Source organism: Schistocerca piceifrons, chromosome 2, assembly GCF_021461385.2.
Source record: "Schistocerca piceifrons isolate TAMUIC-IGC-003096 chromosome 2, iqSchPice1.1, whole genome shotgun sequence".
Lineage (NCBI taxonomy): Eukaryota > Metazoa > Arthropoda > Insecta > Orthoptera > Acrididae > Schistocerca > Schistocerca piceifrons.
Genome location: NC_060139.1, coordinates 437,735,046 through 437,761,768, shown reverse-complemented (window position 1 = coordinate 437,761,768; position 26,723 = coordinate 437,735,046). Strand labels below are relative to the sequence as shown.

General features: G+C 39.6%; 2 protein-coding genes across 4 annotated transcripts in view; one reads left to right on the top strand and one right to left on the bottom strand.

Annotated features, from left to right (window-relative positions):
* LOC124774502 (ubiquitin-like-conjugating enzyme ATG3) overlaps window positions 1-8,951 on the bottom strand; it is an 86,516-nt gene extending 77,565 nt beyond the window's left edge. The window contains exon 1 of the mRNA XM_047249485.1: window positions 8,626-8,951. Within this exon, the coding sequence (XP_047105441.1) occupies window positions 8,626-8,697 (72 nt within the window). The 5' untranslated portion in view covers window positions 8,698-8,951. The remainder of the gene's footprint in view (window positions 1-8,625) is intronic.
* The window catches only part of LOC124774465 (run domain Beclin-1-interacting and cysteine-rich domain-containing protein), a 201,799-nt gene continuing 184,017 nt past the window's right edge, over window positions 8,942-26,723 (top strand). Inside the window, exons 1-2 of one of the 3 annotated variants that reach the window (XM_047249484.1) lie at window positions 8,942-9,125; window positions 24,308-24,539. In XM_047249484.1, the coding sequence (XP_047105440.1) occupies window positions 24,357-24,539 (183 nt within the window). In that variant the 5' untranslated portion in view covers window positions 8,942-9,125; window positions 24,308-24,356. Of the gene's footprint in view, window positions 9,126-22,027; window positions 22,248-24,307; window positions 24,540-26,723 lie in introns of those variants that run through there. The other 2 variants (XM_047249482.1, XM_047249483.1) reach the window with 2 other exon arrangements.

Genomic DNA, 26,723 nt, shown 5'->3' with positions numbered 1-26,723 from the left:
AAGTAACCTCCGGTTGATTTAAAAAAATACACCAAGTTAAATAAAAATATTTTAATATATACATCTTACAACTACATCTTTGCACTATTTTTCTACATAGTCTCCATAGCGATTGAGGCACTTATCGTATCTCTTCACAAGCTTTGAAATTCCTTCTGCATAAAAATCGCCCGCTTGTGCCTGGAGCCAGCCTGTGACCGCATCTTTGAGCTCTTCGTCGTCATCAAACCGCTGTGACTCGAGCCATTTCTTCAAATGCATGAAGAGGTGATAATCACTTGGCGCCAGGTCTGGGCTGTAAGGTGGATGGTTGATAACGTCCCACTTGAAGGACTCAAGAAGGGCCGTTGTTCTGCGAGCAGAGTGAGGACGGGCGTTATCGTGCAAAAAAACGATACCGGAAGTCAGCATACCACGGCGTTTGTTCTGTATAGCCCGTAGTAACTTTTTTATTGTTTCACAGTACACGTCTTGATTAATGGTCGTACCACGTTCCATGAATTCAACCAACAACACCCCTTTGGCATCCCAAAACACCGTTGCCATCAGTTTTCTGGCAGAAAAATCTTGCGAGGCTTTTCTTGGTTTGGTAGGCGAATTTGAATGTGCCCACATCTTTGATTGTTCTTTTGTCTCAGGGTTCACGTACTTAATCCAGGTTTCGTCACCGGTCACAATTCTGTTTAACAATGGTTCTCCTTCGTCCTCATAACGTGACAGAAAGTCTAATGCAGAGGCCATTCTTTGAGTTTTGTGGTGGTCGGTAAGAATTTTGGGCACCCATCATGCACAGAACTTACGGTAACCCAATCTTGCTGTCACTATCTCGTACAAGAGTGTCTTAGAAATCTGTGGAAAACCAGTAGACAACTCCAACATTGAGAAACGTCGATTTTCACGAACTTTTGCATCAACTGTCTGAACGAGTTCGTCAGTCACCAATGATGGTCTACCACTCCTCTCTTCATCATGAACGTTTTCTCGTCCACTTTTAAATAAACGTACCCATTCACGGACAACTCCTTCACTCATAACTCTTGGTCCGTACACGGCACAAAGCTCACGATGAATAGCTGCTGCAGAATATCCTTTGGCTGTAAAAAACCTTATGACAGCACGCACTTCACATTTGGCGGGGTTTTCTATTGCAGCACACATTTCAAACTGCCACAAAAACTAAACTAGCGCAGGTACGACGTTCACTCGACCACGGCTTGATGCCGACTGACCTGTTGAGTGCGTGAACGCACAGATGGCGTCGCTACTCCCCCCACAACCCGCACTGTGACCAATCGGAGGTTACTTTCTGAACCGCCCTCGTAGATTGGACAATCACAGGATGACTCTTGAAGTTGCTACAGTGAGAGGAAGGAGGTGGACACAGACCCTCATGAGCATCCCCGCTGCAGGTTATGCATTTGATCGCATTTTCAGAAGATTCAGGGGTGTGGCTGTAGTGTTGATATTAACAGCAACGTGTGAGATTTGGGATATATGGTCTGACAGTAATAGTTTCATAGCCTACCTTAATTTTTGATTGAAATATCACATGGTGAAATGTGAGGAATAGGGTGCAGGTTGGCACTAATCTCTTCTCAACCCTTTTCATAACGCTGTGAATTGCAGTCACTCTCTAGTCAGTGACATACGCTGCGATTTTGGCCTTGATCAGGTCATCAAGTAGCCGAGTGTATATGAGACCACAGGAGGAATTCAGAATATGGTGGGCCTCTACTTTAACAGTATAGCCATGGAGAAGTGTTGCATTAAGCAGTTTCTGTGCTTCTCTGAAAGCAAGGTACCATTTCGCAACCAAGAGCAGGATATCACAGGACTGGCAACATGATCTACACCCCTCTGAATAATAAATGGATTAACTGTTGTGAAACTGTGACCATCATCTGTGCATGACACCAAGTGGTATCGGGGTGCAGCCAAGAAAGGCCTCAATTCTTTCATCTCAACCAGTTTACGTTTTTGAGATGAGGAACTCATCGCAGAAAAATCACTCATGATTTCCAGTACATCCAATGGCGCACTCCTTCCTGCAGGGCCCCCCCTTCAGGGGGGCTCAGCCACCTTGGGTGATTGTCCTCACCTCAGGTCACACCTACCGAACTCCAGACAGAGGGGCCAATCGGCAAAGAAGAAGGTACCAGCTCAGGCAATCATCCCTGCCTGGGCATGGCCTTTAGCAGGGCGTACATACGAGCACTATTGTCGGCCTGGGGCTGGGAATTACACGTTACCCAGTCATCTTTTACATGTGAAACATGAGCTGGCCTTCAGGAACGCACAGGGAGGAAGAAGAAGAAAAGGAAAAAGAGAGACCCCACATGCCAAAGTGGAGGAAAGGTAAGAAAAGGAAGGACAAGGAAAGAAAGACAGGTGGACAAGGTGAATCCGTGCACTGTTTTACAAAGATCTTTGGTTTCCCGAAGAAGGAATACGACTCGGACCCTAAGGGAGGGGAAAATAATAGCAATAGGAAGGACATGCAGAACAGAAAGGGAAGTAGCACTGCAAAGGCTAGGGCCCCCTGGTAGCCAAGCATGTACCCACCAAAGAGTGGTGGGCCCCCTGGAGGGTTTCACATGCTTTTAATATGAAATTGGGCACATCATCAAGGTCAACTTGACATTTTATTGCTTAATGATTTAATTTTACTTATAATTTCATCAAGATTTGTTTCATAAGCATATACAGAGGCATCCAACCATCAATTTGCTTGGAAGAACTTGGGACTGATCCTTCACAGTTTACCTGAATGAGCTCTTCAGCTAGTGATGTGAAGTACACAGAATTTTGTCGCAACAAATTTTGGGTCAGTGACTTTTAGCCCTCAAGTGTTAATGATATTTTTTTCTTTCTTTCTTCTTTTCTTTTGGTACCGAGCTACAAGTTTCTTTCTTTATAACTCTCCTGAAAGATAAAAGTATGCAGTAGTAACACCTAGTTATATAAGTGGATATAAACAACTGTCCTCTAATCATCGAACAATCTCCCTCCTACCTGTGCTCCCAAAATATTTTGAGAAGGTAGGTTATAGCAGAATATGAACCATCTTCCTGGGAATGATAGGTCAACAGAATAAATAAAGACAGACAGAGAGACAGAGTGTGTTCATGTTACTGCTCAATGCACGTGACAGTTCAGTAGTAAGAAAGTCTTTTTCGCAATACACTGTGTCAGCGGAATTCATTGGCTTCGTGCATCAGTTCAACAAGTCAGTTGGACAATATTTACATGAATCATTTATGGATGAATGGAAAAACTGGTAGAAGCTGACCTAGGGGAAGAACAATTGGCGTTCTAGAGAAATGAAGAATGACCAAGGTGATATTATGTTACAAGAAGACTGAAGAAAGGCGGACCAACATTAAGCATTTGTAGGTGTAGAGAAAGCTTTTGACAGGACCTGTAATACATTCTTCGAAATTTTGAAGGTAGAAGATATAAAATACAGGAGCATAAGGTTGAAGGACATTAAACAAAAGAACTGGATGAGAAGTGAGCAAGGCTGAATTTTAAAAGAAACAGAGAAGAAATTTGGTGTAGCAATTTAGGTTCAGACAGAAGAAACAAAAACTTTGAGGCATCCTGTTGCAGAACGTAAAGGACGTGGAAGATTAGTTTAATGAGTGGATAATGTCTTGGAAACAGGTTAGAACATGAATATCAACTAAAGTAAAACAAGGGCAATGGAGTGTAGTCTATGTAAATCAGGCAGTGTAGAGGGAATTATATTAGAAAATGAGACACTAAAAGTAGAAGATGAGTTTTGCTATTTTGGAAGGTGACTGAAGCAGATAGAATGTAAAGCGCCAATGGACAACAGCACGAAAATAATTTCTGAAAACGAGAAATCCGTTAATATCTGAATTTATGTATTAGGAGGTCGTATATGGAAGTATTTGTCTCAAGAGTAAGCTTGTAGAGAAGTAAAACGTGGACAATAAACAGTTAAGATAAGAAGACAACAAAAGCTTTTGAAATGTGGTGCTACAAAAGAATGCAGAAAATTAGATGGTTAGATCACGTAACTAATGAGATGGTACAGAATCAACTGGTAGAAAAAGCAATTTATGGTCCCACTTGACTAAAGGAAGAGATCAGTTGATATAACACATTCTGAAATTTGAAGGAATTGTTGGTTTGGTAATGGAAGGAAGTTTCGGGAAGACCACAGCTTAACTACAGAATGCAGTTTCAAGTGGATGTAGGTTGAAGTAATTATACAGCACTGATGAAGAGGCTTGCACAAGATAGACTGGCAACTTTGAACTGAAGACTGCAATGACAACAACAATGACGACAAAGACAGCAGCAGCTGCTGCTGCTGCAAATTTATTTATTTACTGAAAAGAGACTACTCAACTTCTGTGCTGGTGAAGAAGAAATGTCTAAGTTGGCTAAAGGAAAAAGTGATCAGAACACCATTGCTTCAAATTAAGACTGTCATGGTAAACAATTGTTCGCTTGGCTGCTGGGGATGTGCCAGTGTAATATTATTTTCAGGGCAAGATTCTGTCATGTAGTTCAACAACCCATTGACGTTATTGTCTCATAATACTAGAGTTTGTCAATGGCTTTTTATCTGTCAACTATATGTAGTAATATTTCTGAATTTGCTGGAAATTTGGGAACAGCATTAACACTGCAACTCAAGTGATTCAGCAGACTCTAGCATCGTGCCTTTGCAGCTGATTTATGGACAGAAATTTAAACAAAATTAGAAATATTAATTGTTGTAGCAAGTTATCAGGTTGTGCTACTTTACCAAGCTGTCATCCACAGGTCTTGCAATCCCAGGCAGCAAGAATCAAAAGAACTTGCTCCAGTTTGTTGGCATGGTAAATATCAACGGACTGCCAGGTTTTTAAATTGATTTTCAATCCAGTATCTGACCATGTAAGGCATCAACAAGATTCCTACTTGCAGGGGTCTCAATTTATTCGGGTACTGGGAAAGGTGGGAGGCTGTCACAACATTAATAAGACAGAAATTAATGAGAAAACAAAAGCAAATATACATTCCGAAATGTGAATTGAACAAAAGATCATAGTAAGCCAAAGACAGCCTTCACTGACAGCACAAAATGACAAACAACATAGATAACATATACTGAATCATAGCTAGATATACAAGACTACAATCAAATCTAAGAGAGAATTGTGATCCAACAGAAGCAGAGCAAGGCGATGAAGAGGGAGATTTCAGTGAATCTTACCATGTTCCTGGTACCACTTCTTTGCAGTCAGAGAACTAGATACCTGAGCTTCACAAGTGAATGAAATGGTGTGTGAACTAAAACAACATTGTTGTAACATTGTTGTGTTCTGTTCAAAGGAAAAAACAGCTAAAATGCTGCTACTACTACATGGCAGCAATGTCTACAGCAAGATGAGATTGTGAACAGAAATGATGCTGTGCAGCTGCTGGTCCATCTTAACACTCAAACAGAATGGAGATATGTCAACAGGTAAGCCTTTTAGGACTGACGAGTGTCACACTAAGGTATTCTTCAGACTTAGAAAAAAGCACCACTGCTATTATATGGGACGCTGTGGGGCTGGAGACAGCCTGCTGAGAAATAGTGCATGTGCCAGTCTTGGGAATGTTGGTAAGATGTGGTTTTTCAATTAATACCTTTTTCTCACAGTTTCACCAAGTTTTATCTGAAATATAACAAAGGATCTGAAACTTCCTGGCAGATTAAAACTGGGTGCCGGACCGAGACTCGAACTCGGTACCTTTGCCTTTCGCGGGCAAGTGCTCTACCAACTGAGCTACCCAAGCACGGCTCACACCCCATCCTCACAGCTTTACTTCTGCCAGTACCTAATCTCCTACTTTCCAAACTTTGACAGAAGTTCTCCTGCGAACCTTGCAGACCTAGCACTCCTGAAAGACAGGATATTGTGGAGACATGGCTTAGCTACAGTCTGGAGGATGTTTCCAGAATGAGATTTTCACTCTGCAGCAGAGCGTGTGCTGATATGAAACTTCCTGGCAGACTAAAACTGTGTGCAGGACCGAGACTTGAACTCGGGACCTTTGCCTTTCACAGGCAAGGAGAGCTTCTGTAAAGTTTGGAAAGTAGTAGACGAGGTACTGGCAGAAATAAAGTTGTTAGGACGGGACGTGAGTCATGCTTGGGTAGCTCAGGTGGTACAGCACTTGCCCGCGAAAGGCAAAGGTCCAGAGTTCGAGTCTTGGTGCAGCACACAGTTTTAATCTGCCAGGAAGATTATATCAGCACACACTCTGCTGCAGAGTGAAAATCTCATTCTGGAACAAAGGATCTATTACATTCACCTTCACTACATAAATCTGTTGGTAAAATGACTAAGACATTTAAAATAACCACAGTGTCACTTAAAGAGGGAGGGTTTAACAGTTTATAACTGATCTCCTAAACTCATTAAAAGAAAACAGTACATAAATAAGCTATTTTAAACTTTCAAAGAGTACACTAATGAAAAGAGACTGTACCAAATTACCGGTGCCACTGAAGACAATTCATCCAACATTTTATACATTTTGCACTGCTACAGTATTACTTTTGCACATCTGGTGGAGTTATTAACCCCTCTTCCCCTTAAACGTGTCAGTTCCTGTCCGGCTGGTGTGGGAAAGGATAATACAGTGCAAGCGATTGGGATCTGGGCACTTTCACGATGAAGCCTTCTGAGAGATGTCTGGGACCAATGGTGGTGATGGTGCTGGATCTGGAGCATCCTGTATAAGCCTAGAGACCTCTGGAAATGGAGGCATCCCTGCACACTTCCCAACCTCTATACCTGTTATCTTGAGCTTCCCTTCCTCCTTCCGTTTCATCATTCACCTCACCCAGTCCACATTTGAGGAAATTTATTCAGATACATCATAATATAAGGGAACATATTTATGTAAGTGCTCTGTAAATTGTGTGTCACCAAATGGGCATGTACAAATAATCAATCCCTGCTACAAATGTCTTTAGTACAGTGACTTCAATTGTTTTCTGTACTCTCTCAAAGCTGAACACAGGTTAGTCTTCATTTTTCAGAGGCACTTTTTCCATTCGTATTCCAAGAGGGCCCCCTGAAACTCTACACACTCCATTTTTATTACCAAAATGTGGCACTTTCTTACACATATTTTCTAGTGTGTGTGTGTGTGTGTGTGTGTGTGTGTGTGTGTGTAATAAAAAACTGAGGTATTTGCGCACTTACCCAATGGTATTAGGCCTAAATACATGTCAGGTGTCAGAGCTAAATTTGAAAGTAAGCTACATAAATTAAGACAATAACCTGTAGGTTGAGCGACTCCACATAATGACATGCTGACTGCTTTATGTACTTTGCACAAATCTGTAACTCTCAATATTCAGTGGAAGACTTCAGTCATGAATCTAATAAAAGAAATTATTTTTGTCAGGATTTGATGTATTGTGAGCGCCACACTATAAATCTAAATGTTTGGAGTCAATCGCCAGTTCGCCCAACGTCTTCTTCTGATTTGACTTTTACTTGTGGCAATACCTTGCATTTACTAATCAGGACTAAGCGGTGAAAAAGCACTGAGGTGTTCACACTGGGTGATTGATGATTGTTTTATTTATCAACAACATAACATTACAACTAGAAATATTAACAAAAAATTGTTAACTTGCTTATCGCTATAATGACACTGACATTCTGAAATCATTTAAATTACAAAACAAATACTACATTCAAACACTTATTTTCTGATATTCCAATCCTGAAAGAATTATGGCACATCTTTTAACAGAGCTTTAGCAAACAGTTCAAAACATTCACTTTTTATTTACTGCTTCGTCCTCTGACCATTCACAGTAACGTAAACTCAATACTACTTATTCTCTAGGAGGTGTTCGTACAGCATATGTCAGGCACATTACAAATATATCTGCCATGAACTTTGGAGTCAGGCAGTTTTCACAAATATAGTAACAGGAAAGATGTGATATGCTTCTCAATTTGAAACATCATGTAACAACCCATAGTGCTTTACTGTGAGACACAGGAGGTGAATGTTTCATTTTTGTGGTAGCTGTGCAGATTCCAATTTGTTGAAAATGTGACAATTCATAAAAGTACATCAACTTAATACCACAAGGCGGTGTTGGGTCCGCACGAAACAGCGCTAGTGTGTGCTATGTGTGTATCCCAAATGAACCTTATTTGTAAGGGGAGAAGCCGGTTTTTATCTAAGTGTCGTATACAACACAGATTTTTACGTGTGTCCTGATACTCCACCTTTGGGCTGAAAGGCTAATGGCATTATTGTTGACCAGCATTAATACGTCAATTTGAAATCATGATTTTTTTCCTACTGTCAAACTATTCATTTGTTTTTCATACAGCTTATCTTTGCAGCTCTTACCATGATCTCAAGGTAATGATCGTTGGACCGTAGTCTTTGTGGTGTATGTGCAACTTAAAGAGGTCCCACGGTTGCTATTATTCTTTACTTCACCCTCCACGCATCCGAAAGGAATGACACGACGTCATATCATTTCACGTTTTGTTGTCCTTGTGTTTAGTTACATGCGATAATATCTAAACAAGTTCGTGAAACACACTTCAAATGCACGTTTATAACAGCAAATGTTTTTACCTTTAGTACGGGAGTCCAATATTCTGCGACACCAAGCGCTGTTCCCTTAACAGTATTAATAACATTTTGCATCTTTGCGGCTGTGTATCAACGCTAGTACTTTATTTCCCTTCTGTCTACATCTACAAGCCGTATTATATCAAAGAGCTCATGCCCGAAAATATAACTCTCCTGTAGTTGTCATGTTATGTCAGACGTTCGAGAAATAACAGCATTCCCTAAATAACCAATCCGCAGAAACCATCAGCTTCCCGTGTTCAGTAACAACAATAAATAATTGTATTAATGACAACAATATGTATCACTCACACTTGCTGTACTAGACGCAATGCCGTACCTAGCAAGTAGACTGTCTGTCTTAAGCATACTGGTTTTTAACTTCAGAGCAAAGAGGTTTGGTAAACTACACAGGTGGTGGGTGACAGTTGTTTGCTTAGAAGTCGGTAATTTATAGATGCTGTATTGTGATAGACACAAATGTGAACTAAGGATATTGAAAGGTGATTTTCGCCTGACATATCGCATGTTCAAAGTTATGGCTTGTGTTTGTATGTAGGATTTTAAATGTCATGTATTTACAAAAATAGTTTGAGGGTAATTACATGATAAGTGAAGATTTTGTTATGTCTGTAACACTTCCTGTGTTCTTTTGTTTAGTGGCAAATCAACATAGCTTGCTTCAACACCCCTTGACTGCTTGTTATTCATATTCAGGCCTATGTGATTTTCATTTTAATGGCAATCCTTCGATGTCAACTGTACAAATGTTACGTCGGTAACCCCCGAATCACCATTGAACAAGCATAATGTGACAGCTAAAGGTCTGTCCATGAGCAATTTACATAATACATTAGCTTAAATACGTTGGATTGGTTCCTGTCGAGGCTGTTCACAAGGCATGGCCTACACCTCAATAGGAAAGGGAAGGTCTGTTAGCGAAATCCATGCGGGGGGCGGGGGAGGACACTAGTACTCATGGATGTACCTCTTTTTTTAGACTAATATCAGTGTCCAATGAGAAGTTCAGTCACGCAGGTGCTAAAGAGGTCCAAACTCACAAAATTCTCACAACAGGAAAGTAAATAATAATGTTACCATATTTAACCAAAATATTGGTGGATTAAAGAAAAAAGTAGATTCTCACAAAAGTAAAGTAAAAAATAATGTTACCATTGTCCCCAAAATATTCTTGGATTGAAGAATAAAGTAGATGAGTTCCTGGTTTGTTTAGATGACATTGAATCTGATAATGTAATAGATATACTATGCCTGTCTGAGCATCGCATTGTGTCTGATATGGAAAAGGTAAATATCAGTGGTTATAAACTAGCTGCACATATGCGTAGAGAGAATAAGGTGAGAGTAGTAGTTGCCATATATGTCAATAGTTACCATTGTGTAAAAAGCTTAGATACAAAAAAGTTTTGTCTAGAGCAACATATAGAATCATGTGCCTGTCAATTTAAACTGAGGGAGGGCTCTTATATAATTGTAACAGTATATAGGTCCCCTTCAGGAAACTTTCATTTATTCCTGGAAAACTTGGATGCCTTGTTGTGCCATCTGTCAGATAGGGGAAAGCAAATTATCATTTGTGGGGACTTCAATGTTGATTCACTGAAAGAGTGTAATAGGAAGAATGACCTGGAAGTCTTGCTTGGTTCTTTCAATTTGACATCTGTCATTAATTTTCCTACTCGGGTAGTAAAGGACAGCAGCACATTGATAGATTACACTTTTATTGACCAAGATAGGTTTTAAAACATAAATTCTTGTCCTGTTGAGAATGGCCTTTCCAATGATGGTGCGCAGCTAGTTACAGTATATGACATAGCTCCACTCAGTAATTCAAAACTACCCTCCAAAGTTGTGCGTTCAATTAATGACTCGACAATTAGAAATTTCAGAGAAAATCTTCAGCAGTTAGACTGGGATGAGGTGTAGAAGGAACCCAATGCTAATTTAAAATATAACTTATTTCATGATACACTTGTAAGAGAATTTGAAAACTGTTTCCCCAAGAAAGTAGTTAAATCTAATTATAAGAAACCATGCAAAAAACCTTGGCTTAGTAAAGGAATAAAAATATCTTGTAACCACAAAAGGGAACTGTATCTAACATCAAGAAAGCGTAATGACCCAGAAACAGAAATATTATAAAAACTACTGTGCTACATTAAAAAAGGTTATTAAAAAGTCCAGAAGCAAGTGCATCATGTCTGAAATTAATACCTCTGATAGCAAATTCAAAACAATTTGGAATATTATTACAAGGGAGACAGGGAAACCAAGAGTACAGGATGACAGCATTACCATCAAAGCAAAGGGAAACTTGACAGACAACAAGCCGGAAATCGAAAAAATTTTGAATAATCATTTTTTAAACGTTGTAGACAAAATAGGATCTAAATGTTCATTAGAAGAAGCAAGGGAGTTAATGGAAGAGGTCGTACCCACACCATTTGATATAATTGAAATTCCACCCACCTCTCCTTCTGAAAATTGGAAGATGATAAACTCTCTCAAGAATAAAAGCTCACATGGAATTGATGGCATTCCAGCAGGATAATAAAAGCATATTCCCAAGAAATAAGTGGGATTCTTAGCCACGTATGTAATAGCTCTCTGAAGCAGAGTATTTTCCAGATAGACTGAAGTATGCCATTGTTAAACCACTGCATAAAAAAAAGGGGATATGTCTGATGTCAACAACTACCGCCCAATCTCTCTTCTGACTGCCTTATCCAAAATTCTTGAAAAAATAATGTATAGTAGAGTAGCTACACACCTTTCTAAAAAAAAAAGTTTTAATAAAATACTAGCTTGGCTTCCAGAAGGGTTTTTCAACAGAAGATGCTATATATACTTTCACTAGTGAAATATTAAATGCTCTGAGTAACCAGAAGTCACCTGTTGGGATTTTTTGTGACTTCTCAAAGGCTTTTGACTGTGTAAATCATGGAATACTTCTAGATAAGCTCAAGTACTGTGGTATGAATGGGACAGTGCTCAAATGGTTTAAATCATACCTAACTGGAAGAATGCAGAAAGTTGAAAGAAGCAGTTCAAATAATATGCAAAAAACTGGTGATTTCTCAAACTGGGGAACAATCAGGAATGGGGTGCCGCAAGGTTCGGTCTTGGGTCCTCTCCTGTTCTTAATATATATTAATGACTTGCCATTCTATATTCACTAAGATGCAAAGCTGGTACTTTTTGCTGATGATACAAGTATAGCTATCACACCCAACAGACAAGAATTAACTGGTGAAATTGTAAACGATGTTTTTCAGAAAATCATTAAGTGGTTCTCTGCAGATTGGCTATCATTGAACTTTGACAAAACACAGTATATACAGTTCCACACAGTAAATGGAATGACGCCATTAATAAATGAATATTCAAAATTTCTAGGTGTATGCGTTGATGAGGAGTTGAACTGGAAAAAACACACTGAAGATCTGCTGAAACATTTGAGTTCAGCCACTTATGCTGTTAGGGTCACTGCAAATTTTGGCGATATACATCTGAGTAAATTAGCTTACCATCCCTATTTTCATTCTCTGCTTTTGTGTGGCATCATATTCTGGGGTAACTCATCATTGAGTAAAAGAGTGTTCATTCCACAAAAGTGTGTAATCAGAATAATTGCTGGAGCACATCCAAGATTATCCTGCAGCTGCAAACACTTATTTAAGGAGCTAGAGATCTTCACTGTAGCCTCACAATATATATCTTCACATGAAATTTGTTATTAACAATCCAAACGAATTCAAAAGTAATAGCAGTGTACATGGCTACAACACTAGGAGAAAGGATGATCTTCACTACTCAAGGTTAAATCTAACTTTGGCACAGAAGGGGGTAAATTATGCTGCCACAAAAGTCTTCGGTCACTTACCTAATAGCATCAAAAGTCTGACAGATAGCCATATAGCATTTAAAAGGAAATTAAAAGAATTTGTTAATGGCAACTCCCTCTACTCATTAGATGAATTTTTGGATATAGTGAGTGGTTAATTTCCCCAACCCCCACAAAAAAGAAAAAAAATTAAATGTCACGTAATATTTTGTGTATTGTAATATTTTGTGTAATGTAATATCTTGTATAGACACCTTTTATTAACCTGACACGTTCCACATCCTTATGAAGTGTCATATTCATGATCTATGGAACAAGTACTAATCTAATCTCTAATCTTTATCTATATGAGTTGACACTCGTATGTAGCAACTACATGATGTCATGCTAACAAAGCTGGAACCAAGCTGCACCAGTGGTACTTATCAGTTTATTTGACCAACCTTCGCAGTGCACTTTCACCTGTGATTGTTTCAGATTATAATAGCCTACCACACTTATAGCATAAATCTTGTGGTTACCATAGTATCACCATTTTTGTAGTCACATCAGTTTTTCAGGGGCTAAATCACAGAATTAGCTTTAATGTCTAGTCTTTAAAAGTCCTTTATAAAAATTGCAGTTGAATACATTAAATTTTGTCTCATGCTGCTATGCAGACCAGGAATATACTATATTATAAAGGAAACTCGACTTATCAAAATAAAATAAGGAATTAAAAAGAACAGGCAATGCCAAATGTTAATCATGATAACAAAGATAACAACTATTTGTTCCATTAACTGTGAGTACCTTATAATATACTACTCCAGATTAACAACACTAAATAAGATGCCATTATTAGGTGGTATCTCAGTCATCCCTTGGAAATATTTTTAAAAAACCTCAGCATGTGGGAGGTGGGCTTGAGGTTATTATAGATTCTTAACAAACCACAGACAAAAAAATTTGCAAGAAAAACTTTCCTCCTGTGAGAGCTAAAGAAGAAAATTATACTGTTGCTATATTTTGAGACCTTTTGTAGTCTAATGGAGTCCCGCCTTTGTAACAGGAAACAGAGCTTCTCGTTGATGGACTGTATCACAGGTATGACACTCATCTAAGACTGGGGAAAACATAACATGTGGAGTCTACAAGGCTTAGTACTGGATCTACTATAGTTCTAAACCTACATTGGATACCTTGCAGTGAAACTTAATCTGTGTACTGCATTAACAATAAACAAGCACTGTTGTACCTTAAAGATGCACAGTTTGTAATTTCAAACATGCAATAATGATGACCTATTAGACATTAGTGGTCATATACTGAATGAAATGCACTGTGTAAAATTACTTGGGGACAAGGTGAATAACAAGTTAAAAATGGGGTCTGCACGTAGGTAAACTGATCACAAAGCTCACCTCAGCATATTTATTTATTTACTGTGACTTTTGGAATGAAGGTCATAGAACGATCTCAGTGTTTTGGAGTTTATCAAAGAATTTCATAATTAGTTTTAAAACTAAGATATTATTCTGATAAAGGAGAGTTGTTGGTTGATAACATCAGATTAGTAGTTGTATGAAATTGATTTACTGGTACTGAACAGACAACAGACAGTGGTAGAGTACATTCTGGACTGACCTACAGGAGTTGGCAGTCAGGTGTGCATGAGGTGTGCTTGCTTGTGTGTATGAATGGTGTGCATTTCTCTTTTGCTGATGAAAGCTGTGGCCGAAAGCTTTGTGTAAGTGTCTTTTAAGGTGCCAGCTTGCAACTTAATGTGTCTTCTTTATGGTAAACAGCAATCTATCTTTTCCTGCATTATTACAATCAAATATCATTATACAAGTCATTTCCTGAAGATTGGGATACACAGATCATTGTACCAATTCTGTAATACGGAAAGGATCCTACATCTGTCAAGTCCTAAAGATCCATAGCACTATCATCATGAATTGCGAAAACATTTGCACAAATTATTAAAATGGTTTTCAGAAGCATAATTTTACATTAGCTAATGTGACACAACTCAATTTGGATGTATAAAGTGCCACATATTTGACATTTAAAGTATCTGTCATTGTATTGACCTAAAAACAAGCTTGTTAGCTTATTTCCACTCACTGTTGTCATATGGAGTTATCTTCTGGGACTGTGCCCCTAAAGTAAATAAAGTGTTTATTCAACAGAAGTGAGCAATAACAATATTGTGTAAAGTAGATAACCAGAAGCCTTTGTAACCTCAGATTCTGACACTCATTTCCCAATACATTTACTCTGTAATAACTTCCATTACTGTTTCAGCTGAACTGTTATTTGCACTATCACAATACAAGATAGGCCTACAATAAATTTTCAGCTAGACTGGATCATTGTCTCCGATGTGAAGGTATTAAACAAACTCCTAGTTAGCATAAACCAAATAAATTAACAACCCCCACCAATTCAAAAGAAAATTAAGAACATCTTTGTACCCATTCTGTCTGATATTGATCTGAATATCTACGTTCAGGGATTGAAAAGTTCTTTTAGGTACATGTAAAGCAGCAGTGTTCATTGTAAAGTTCTACGATGAGTAGTAATGCTCTGTAAGGTAGACTCAGTATTTACAAATATGGGTAACTATTTTCCTTGAAAAATAAAAAAAAGCAAATAGCAACTCTGTAGTATAACAGAGGAAAAGCCAGATTTTTTAAAAAGTAGCTGCATTCTTTCTAATTTGGTTGACTATATTTCGATGCCATAAACATTACTAGCATTAAGCAGTGCAGTTATGGTTCATGGTAACATGGTATACATATTAAGTTTATATTATTTGCTTGCTTTTATTAATGTATACCTTCTCTTGTTCCTAATCGATGAAGGTTCTCCTTGACAGGATCTGTGATGAATGAATCAATCAGTGAATACATGAATACCTGCATTCGTGCAGAGGTTTTATTTAACCCTTCCCTTCCCTGTTCTCCTAGTGCAAACAATGGAAAGTCCAAGTTGGAACATCAACAATATTGTGAAAAGAATAGATTGCTAATTATCATAAAGATGACACATGGAGTTGCAGACAGGTGCAATGAAAAGACTATTACGCAGTGAGCTTTCGACCAAAACCTTCTCTAGAAAAGAAAGGAAAACACACACACACACACACACACACACACACAGAGAGAGAGAGAGAGAGAGAGAGAGAGAGAGAGAGAGAGAGAGAGAGATTATCTCCGGCTGCTCTGGCCAGACTGCAGCTGCAGCATTGAACAAAAGTAGCAATCCAGAGTGGGGGAGGGAAGGGAGAGGGATAGCAGGATGTGGGTAAGGAGAGAAGAGCAATGTCTGGAGGAGCATACAGGAACTAGAAGGTGGAAGGACAAGGGTGCCAGGTGATGCTTTGGGAGGCTGTGGGAGAGGAGAATGGAGAATGGAAAAAGAGTGTAACAGAGAAGGGTAAAAGACATTGATGTGGATGTTCACCTTCTTTTCTCTGATGGCTTTATCCCGACATGTTCGCATTAAAACCACCAATCATCAGCAGTACATGCATTTCAACAGCTGCCATTCCTTCGACACCAAAAACTCCCTCCCAAACAGCCTGACCACCCAGGGGTGGCGCATCTGCAGTGTCAAGAATTCTCGTGCCAAGTGTGCTTGAAGGCCTTCACAAGTAGCCACTATCCCCTAGACGTAGTGCGCAAACAGATTTCCCGTGCCATATTCCCCCACACTCCTAATCTTCCCACCACCCCCAAGAACCAGCTACAAAGGAGTGCCCCCCTTCATCATCCAATACCATCCGAGGGAACAACGGAACCACATTTTTCCTCAAGGATTTGATTATCTATTTTCATGACCTGAAATGAGAGGCATCCTACCAAAGATCCTTCCCACCCTTCCTAAAGTGGTGTTCTGTTGACCAGCCAATCTCCGTGGCAAAACATGCAGCTGAACGTAACATATTTGATTTCAAGGGCTGCTTAACAGCCTGGGTCATCTGGATACTTCCCTCCACTACCATCTTTTCTGAACTGCACAGGTGGGAGTTACCCTTAAATATATTCTCCACTCTCGAAATTATCCCGGCGTCAACCTATGATAACTTACTGTCCCCACAAGTTCCACACAACAGTTTCATTCCATCTGTCCTATCAACTCCCAATTCATGTCACCTGATGCTCATTGTGTGGCACTCCCTATCAATACACCCACTGACCTTTCCTTCTCTGCTGTCTGCTCCTCTCCTTTTTTCCGCCCCCCCCCCCCCCCCCGCCCCTCCTGCACAGACTCTTGTCGCTGTGCCTGGCAACCTTCTCCTGCTGCCTTCTAGTCCCTGGATACTCTGCCAGACACTGCTTTACTCTCCCCACAGACATAATCTGCTATCTCTTGCCCTTCCCTGCCCCACTCTGGATACTGCTTTCGTCCAATGCGACAGTTGCAGTCTGTCCAGTGTGTCCGTAGATAGCGATCATGTGTGGATGACATGTGCCTGCTTGTAAGAATGTGTGTGTGTGTTTTCCTTTCTTTTCTGAAGAAGGCTTTGGTCCAAAGCTCACTGTTGTCAGTCTTTTTGATGTGCCTGTCTGCAAATAAATGAGTCGCCTTTTCGGTGAGTAGCAATCTATCCTTTTCATAATACTGTTGACTCTCGTAATTCAAGCAACACAGAGTGGTAATGTTAGAGAGATTGGAACATTTGCTGAAGTATTTAGGTAATTAAATTGTTGTGGTGTACAGCTGCCAGCCACAAATTCGTTTTAGATTGTGTTGTTCAAAAATTACCGTTACTGGTTTCGAATTTATACAGTTTAGGTAATTAAATTGTTGTGGTGTACAGCAGCCAGCCGCAAATTGGTTTTAGATTGTGTTGTTCAAAAATTACCGTTACTGGTTTCGAATTTATACAATTCATCACCAAAGGACTTTCATACTTTCGTCAGAAAGATAGGATGCGTTGGTTTGCAGGTGCTGATTTAGGGCAATCAATAATTTACAAACGCATAATAAAAATGGTTGCGCTACACACTTGTGTTAGAATGCAGCTTGTATAAAGGATGCAAATTGTATAAATTGGAACGAGTAACAGTACATTTTGAATAAAGTAACCTAAAAACAACTTATAGCTGGTTGCTGTACACTGCCAACAATTTGTTTCATATAACGGCCATGCTCTTCAGAATGTGAGTAGATAATATGAATAAAGTTACTAATTATTGTTTGCTGTATATCATGTGCTGTCAAAAGGTGTTAATGTAGATACAATCCAAATCATACCACTTAAATCATGTCACGTATGCTTGGTATTGGCCATATTATACTTACGGAAAAATTGTAAATTTGAATTGCTGTTTTTGGAAGGATTCTTCTATTTTTAATAAGTTTATACTAATCATATTTGATTTATACCCCCTTCAGACTGTATTAAGTGAAAATACGTTGGTGTAATGTGGTATGTAAATAATAGTCACATTTCGTTCTTTTGTCTTCTGACAAAAATTATACTTTATTACTGTTCACTTGGTCATTTGCTATTTCTGAAGATCGTTTTCATATCAGCATTTGCCAAACATTCTTATTACGAAAATGTGTGCTATGTTAGTTGTTAGTTGTGTGTTTTTCTGACAAACTGAAATTTTGTGCTTGAAGTAGGACATGAACTGAGAAAGAACTGACAAGTTGGAGCTACGAGTTTCAGCATGCTTTATAATATTTTCACATACTTCACAAGTGGTTATCAAAACTAATGTCAATTATCAAGTTTTGCTCCTGTGCCATATTTACTAAAGACAGCCTACAAAAAACATTTTCCTGTTTTCTGAGATACTCAGTCACCCATAAAAAGTAGACACTCATCAAACAAACTATGAAGCTGGAACAATTTGTTACATCAGCCACAAAAGCAACAAACAATGAAGAAAAAGTGAAAGCTTTCATTTGCAGTAACTGATTTGTTACCTGAAATTTAGATGATCTATTTACAGAGTTAATGTAAAGAGTGCCATTGTTGAACATGTCACAATCCATTCATAAATGGAGTGTGAGGAATACGATGCCTCTATAGTGCCACATGGGATTTCTGTTTGTTATGTGCATTCCGTGATACGGAAAGCACCAAAAGCTGCCTGGACAATCAAAAACTAATTAGGTTTCTTATTTCTGATAATATATTCATCTCCTGCAAGCTTTTAAAGACATCTTATTCAAATTGCTGTTCTGAAATTGAAAAGGAGTACAGTTGCATTACTGAATTTACTGCTGCTGAAGACTTACAGTTTCTGCAGCATAATTGAATATAACAAACTTTCACATTATAAACTGCAGAGTTTTTTTGTCATTTTGTAAGTGCCAGCAATTTTTAACTTGCTAATTTGCACTATGTTAAACAATTTAGTACTGTTCCTGTCATCTTCTAGTAACTTTACAAAGTAATTTTTGATCTTCACCAGATCATTTTGAATCTCCTGCCATTGTTCTATATTTTAGCCTGCTTCCAAGCATCATTATCTGCATTGGCATAGCTTTAACTAGCTGTATTTGGTTTAGACACTCAATTCTGTGGAACTGGATCTGGATCTAAATCACCATATTATTTGTGAAATATGTTTCCTTTTTGATCATACTTTGTGTGTGTGTGTGTGTGTGTGTGTGTGTGTGTGTGTGTGTGTGTGTGTGTCGCACGCACTTGTAGGTGGTTGTTCGTTGCAAGTCCTATCATTTTATTTAGTTATATGTTTATATTTAATTTTGCATGTAGTCATAGAATTACGGCTTTTGCGAATGCTGTATTGTTGCACAGGTGTAATACACTCCTGGAAATGGAAAAAAGAACACATTGACACCGGTGTGTCAGACCCACCATACTTGCTCCGGACACTGCGAGAGGGCTGTACAAGCAATGATCACACGCACGGCACAGCGGACACACCAGGAACCGCGGTGTTGGCCGTCGAATGGTGCTAGCTGCGCAGCATTTGTGCACCGCCACCGTCAGTGTCAGCCAGTTTGCCGTGGCATACGGAGCTCCATCGCGGTCTTTAACACTGGTAGCATGCCACGACAGCGTGGACGTGAACCGTATGTGCAGTTGACGGACTTTGAGCGAGGGCGTATAGTGGGCATGCGGGAGGCCGGGTGGACGTACCGCCGAATTGCTCAACACGTGGGGCGTGAGGTCTCCACAGTACATCGACGTTGTCGCCAGTGGTTGGCGGAAGGTGCACGTGCCCGTTGACCTGGGACCGGACCGCAGCGACGCACGGATGCACGCCAAGACCGTAGGATCCTACGCAGTGCCGTAGGGGACCGCACCGCCACTTCCCAGCAAATTAGGGACACTGTTGCTCCTGGGGTATCGGCGAGGACCATTCGCAACCGTCTCCATGAAGCTGGGCTACGGTCCCGCACACCGTTAGGCCGTCTTCCGCTCACGCCCCAACATCGTGCAGCCCGCCTCCAGTGGTGTCGCGACAGGCGTGAATGGAGGGACGAATGGAGACGTGTCGTCTTCAGCGATGAGAGTCGCTTCTGCCTTGGTGCCAATGATGGTCGTATGCGTGTTTGGCGCCGTGCAGGTGAGCGCCACAATCAGGACTGCATACGACCGAGGCACACAGGGCCAACACCCGGCATCATGGTGTGGGGAGCGATCTCCTACACTGGCCGTACACCACTGGTGATCGTCGACGGGACACTGAATAGTGCACGGTACATCCAAACCGTCATCGAACCCATCGTTCTACCATTCCTAGACCGGCAAGGGAACTTGCTGTTCCAACAGGACAATGCACGTCCGCATGTATCCCGTGCCACCCAACGTGCTCTAGAAGGTGTAAGTCAACTGCCCTGGCCAGCAAGATCTCCGGATCTGTCCCCCATTGAGCATGTTTGGGACTGGATGAAGCGTCGTCTCACGCGGTCTGCACGTCCAGCACGAACGCTGGTCCAACTGAGGCGCCAGGTGGAAATGGCATGGCAAGCCGTCCCACAGGACTACATCCAGCATCTCTACGATCGTCTCCATGGGAGAATAGCAGCCTGCATTGCTGCAAAAGGTGGATATACACTGTACTAGTGCCGACATTGTGCATGCTCTGTTGCCTGTGTCTATGTGCCTGTGGTTCTGTCAGTGTGATCATGTGATGTATCTGACCCCAGGAATGTGTCAATAAAGTTTCCCCTTCCTGGGACAATGAATTCACGGTGTTCTTATTTCAATTTCCAGGAGTGTAGATATCATATTTGTGTACCAATGTTCAATGCATAACATATTTATGGATTTCCAGCATGCTGGATTAATTGCCGCAACAACTTGTGTTAACCAGCTCCATTTAGAAACAGCCAAAGTTGCAATATTCACTTCTTATTTAGTTGATGGCTAGTTTTGGATTACATGAAGCCATCTTCAAATCACCCAGACAGACAAAATGGTATTTTCTCAAATAGTGTATGAACCATGTCAAGATTATACATATATGTATAATGAAGCCAAGTTTAACCGCCGGCCGAAGTGGCCGTGCGGTTAAAGGCGCTGCAGTCTGGAACCGCAAGACCGCTACGGTCGCAGGTTCGAATCCTGCCTCGGGCATGGATGTTTGTGATGTCCTTAGGTTAGTTAGGTTTAACTAGTTCTAAGTTCTAGGGGACTAATGACCTCAGCAGTTGAGTCCCATAGTGCTCAGAGCCATTTGAGAGCCAAGTTTAACCATGAACATTGACATAACAATCATACGTTTTTGCCTCTCTGGGTGATTTGGAAATTGGTTCAGGTAACCCGAAACTAGTCACCAATTAAATAAAAAGTGAATCTTGCAACTTTGGATGTTTCTATATTGAACTACATAACATATTTAACTACAAAAGTTAACACGTAACAGATACTGCATAGAATTCTTTCAGTGAATACAGACAGTTAGTTACAAGAAAGGTTTTTTAAATTTTGTTTAAATGAATCCCCACTTAATTGATTCTGGCAATTTATTGTACCACATTGAGCCACTGACATTTGGGCTGTGGTCTGTTTGTTTTTTGTTGTGATTGTGTACCTCATAACATTTGAATTTGTCACCGTGATAGCTTACAAAAAAGTGGGAAATTTATTTTTGGCAAGGGCCTCACAATAGGTTTCCATGTATCTGGCTAACAGCTCTGTTTTGTAGCACCGTATTCTGTTCAAGTACACATAAGCTCTATCTTTTCAACTTATAAATGAGAAAATTGTCCCATATAGTACACCGTTTTCAGCTTTTTATCATACAGAATTTTGAAAAATTGGCTAAGCGAATTTAGTCTTCATTGTCTGTATAAAAAATTTGACAGATATTTTTTTTTTAGGCTTCTGCAGCATGAGTTGCCTGCTTTGAACTCCAGTAATTATGATTTTGTGGTGTTTACTTTTAGGCCTTGATTACTAAAATATTTAGTTACTTCATGTATCTTGTGTGTTGAAAAATACAGGGTAGGGCAAATAAAAGTGTATCTTTGATTTCAGCAGGCAATACATCTCTGATCTCAAGGAGAGGTTACTCTAACCTTTTTAAAAAAAAGATAAAAAAAGAACCATGTGCATGCCACCACAAATACTCCACTAATATAGTGGCCGTAGTAGCGCATTGGGGACACTAAAAATAATACTTGCACACAAGAGATCTTTCAGCTCCATTATCCATTGATCCACACTGCATATGGCTGGCCAGGGCTGTTGTGGTGCTGGTTTAAGTGCAACGGTGCTGCCACCATATGGGTTTGATGACTAAAATACTGCATAAGCAACTGACAAAGTTTATCAAAGGTAAGTTTCTCAGGTTTGGTATTGCTGGGTTAAAGCAACACCCTAGATAGGAATAATATTTTTTTAATGACCGTTTTTGACTTCATGTGGAAGTCATTTTTTAAAAATGAACTATGTAAGAACATGAATTGCAGAATTACAGAAAGTTGGATGAGTATAGCATCAGAGGAAAGTACAATGAAGCAGTGATGTAGCATTTGCTCTTCCGGCTGCTGCTGGCAGCTCCTCAGATGCTCAAGCAATAGCACAATTGTAAACTGCTGACTGATGGCTGCAGAGCCATGGGTCTTAGTGTGCAAATTTTGTGCCGAAAACGTATTATGTCAGCCCCAGGCAATGTGTAAACGCTTCTCAAAATCTGAGATATTGATATTATACGGAGTTAATGAAACAGATTATCTTAAACAAGGTATAAATATATAAATAGGTAAATAGTTAGAGATCATTAGACAAATAATCTTTTTAGTGTTAAAATTAGTAAGCCACCAGCAGCAGCCATATGGCTAAATGCTACAATGCTACTTCGTTATACTTCGCTCTGACGCCTTACTCATCAAACCTTCTGTAACTTTGTTATTCTTGTTCTTACACTGCTCATTTTCTGAAGATGATTTCTACATGAAGTCAAAACCACTCATTAATAAAATATTAATGTGATCTGGACTGTTGTTTTAACACAGTTGTGCCACCAGATCGCTGTTAGTGCTATGGACCATGTTGTCCAAATTTAGAAATTTCATATAGTCCTGCATAACAAGGTATCATTATCAACTGCATTGGCAATACACCTTACCTGGCAGTGTAGCGTGAACTAGTGGAGATAATTCTCCCACCTTTCAAAAGCCTTATCGAAACCAGTGAACGGCTTTGTGGGCGAGAGGGAAGGAGGCTTCGTAGCAGGCGCCTGGTCCTCTACCACCACAGTGTGAGAGCAGATCAGTTGCACATTCTGTTGCTCCTGCTGCTGCTACTGCTGTTGGTGTTGCCCCTCAAAGTGCAGTTGTTCGTGCCAGCATTGTGTAAATGCCAGGTCTGCACTGTGAAAAGAAAAAGTGTTCCATGTGTAAGAACATCTGTCATCATCATTTAAAATTTGTACTGGTGTGACAATGCCACAAACTGGCACTGTCTGTACAAATGTAACAATTCTAGCTGATGTTGGCTTGTTGATGAGCCGAGTAGCTGAGCCCCTTAAGAGAAAGTGAATCTCAATGTGCGAGGCAATCTGTGGGGGAGCAATGTATCTGAAAACTGTATAGAAACGAGCACGGAGGGAAACGCAACTCATGACCGGTATCAGCGACGGAGAATGAAGAACATGAAAAAAGCAAGGTGAAAGCTAGCTCCATTGTAGTTGAACTCTATATTAGGAGTGTCCAGTCAACCCTATTGTCACTGGCAGGTAAACACTTGAGTCAGTGGCTATGCTCATGCCATGCTTCACGCTCACCCTCCTTGAAAGCATTGCATGCCATTCTGCTGTGATACCTATGCCAGCACCTTTTCATCCCTCTAGATGTCCTCTGGTGCTGGTGGGGTTACTAAAACACTATCGGCAGTTTACAGGATTGGCCCATGCTATATGACGTGGCAATGCTGGTAAGGGATTGGTACTGCTCAGTAGTGCACAACCACCTAGACACCACATCCAAGTTGACAAACACCACATCCAAGTTGACAAAATTCTTTTCTGACAGGTATAAGAGTATTCTTAAGACATGTAACTCATAAAATGGCTCTCTGTGTGTGTGTGTGTGTGTGTGTGTGTGTGTGTGTGTGTGGAGAGAGAGAGGGGAGGGGAGGTAGGGGTGGGAGACAGTGTGCATGTGAGACTGCACCTGTGCATGTCCATGCCATGAAACTGTTCAGATAAATTTTAATATTGAATTACCTATTCCCACAACACACTTTTTTTGCCCAGTTAAACATCTGGTAAAAGATCTGAAAAAGTAATTTTTTTGCTTCTACTACTTCCTTATATTACTGAGTGGTATGTCCGAAAATACATGTACTTTGTGTGGCTACTCAATTCTCATAAAATAATATGTGATTTATTTCAGGTACGAATGCCGATACACGATGTGACAAGTTTCAAAATCTTATATAACAATGGGAGGTGAAGAGAACCACCAACATCAATATCGAGAATTGCTACAGACACTTAAATCAACAGCTGAAGGCCTGTTAATTAACCAAGTGTCAAATGTATGGAACATATACGGTGGCTTAAACAGATTGCATCATGTTATGGAAAGAATTTTCAAGCACGGCTGCCGTATATTTAATCAAGAGGTAATGTATTTATTTCTTATGAGGAGCCAGGCTTTAATAGACTTTTGCTTAGCGTTCTTAATGTTTTAAAGATAAACTTTCATTCAGGCCCTTTTTGAGAAAAATCATAAGTTATATATTCTCAAAATTTACTCCTGAAGAATTATGTATTATTTGCATGATGTATGGTTTAATGGTTTACAGTTCAGTCTCAGATTCCCAGTTTTAAGAATTTTAAAGAAATTGAATGGGTCACTTGCAGATTGCTCCTGAATTGTTTGTGTGTGGTAAAATTACTGAAAAGGAAGAAGAATTTAAAATATATTTTATTCTCTCTCTCTCTCTCTCTCTCTCTCACACACACACACACACACACACACAGTGCACTGTAACATGGTTGGATCATCCTTAGCGCACTGTCCACCAAGAGGTAGAGACATGGCTGTTCAAGTCTGACCTACTTTTCAACAGCAGCCCTTCTAAGATCATCCAGTCATCCAGTATTCTATCAACTGAATTAGTTGAACATGTCACAATCTGGTGCAAAACTTTAATCTGGCAGTATGTTAAGAGACCCTCTTGGTACTTTAAGTTCCTTGTATTGTTAGGATGTCATTGTTTAGAGGCAGATTATGATTCTCGAATTTGTGTTTCATTAAGTTCTACAATCTTCGATTATTATCAAAATTAGATATCCACAATTGTAGGCAAGAATCTGATTTTGAAATAAATTAGTGGTGATTTTGCACTTTGAAATGATACATGGTGTACACACCATCAAAGTTAACTTTAAGGGATGTCTTACAGGGAAGATTGGTGAGTGACAAATACATAGACAAACAACCATATAAGAGAGCAATTTAACAGAAATGGTGTAATTTTTGTGGGCTCAGACTAGCAATAAATGTTTAGGTGAAGGTGGGCTACATCCAAACAGATTAAATTTGGTTACATCAGCCATCTGTTCATTGATATTTGTAAGATTGTACTTAGTAAGGGAAGTTAGCATACAGAGATGGGAGGAGGGGATCAAAAATTAATAACAGACTTGAAAAGAAAAACACAAACTTTCAGATTAGATGCCTTTAAGAACATTCGAAAGAGTGAAAATGTGTTCCTAAGGCACTGAGAAGTAAATAGATTAAGTTCAAACTACCGAAGTGGCAGAGAAACATAACTTATTTACATTCATATCTTTCTGTCAGAATGATTGCATGAATGTCAGCTTAGAAATGAAAATATCAAAATCTTATGTAACTGTATAAATTTAAATGTTGCCAGTAGCTTTTGTAGCAGTAATATAACATGAGAAGAAGCCTGCTTATTTTTGTAGAGGTCAATGAATATAAAGCAAAGTAAGATTTCAATACTCTTAACAAAGAATGTAAATTTGAATGCTGTGTGAATAGTAGGGTAAAATACTGTAATTTTATCTTTGTATAGAATTCCAGGTCTAAAGAACAAAACTGTTGTTGTCAAAATTCCAAGAAAAGTCATAATAGCTGCTGATTTCAACATAGATTTAGCTTGTGAAGATTTTAATCAAGTAAACATACAGTCAGCAACATATATAGGTAACATTTTAACCAATTACACAGGATGATTACAAATGATTTATTGGGTTTTGGATGAACGTATTTCACAAAGTATTACATACAAAATAGTGATTGGTACATTGTATGAAAAAGCACATTATCAAGTTTCTTGAACATCATTACGTATGTTCTATGTGCTCTCTCGTGTTACACAACACACATCTGTGTGGCAGTCAAGCTCAGCCCATACATGTTAGAGCATGTTGCTGTCGGTGTTAGCCAGCACACCAGGCATGCAATCCTGGAGTTCAGTCAAAGTTGTCAGAAAATGTTATACGTACACATTGTCTTTCATATATCTGCAAAGAAAAAAATCACAAATTGTATGGTTGGAAAACTTCAGGGGCCACTTGCAGAGAGCAAAATCTTCCTAAGCACATTGCCCAGCACACATGTTTGAAAGTTCCTTGTTCAGATGGCGATGCATTTCTCTATGCCAATGAGGTGGAGCTCCATCTTGTTGGAATATGAAGTGTGGGTTATCAGTCTTGTAAACAACCAGTCTTGTAATATGTGTCATGTGGACATTGTGATGATTACTTTACATAATGTTGCCTCATCATTGAACACAAGTTGGCAGGTAAATTCATCATCTTCCATTGCTTCCTGG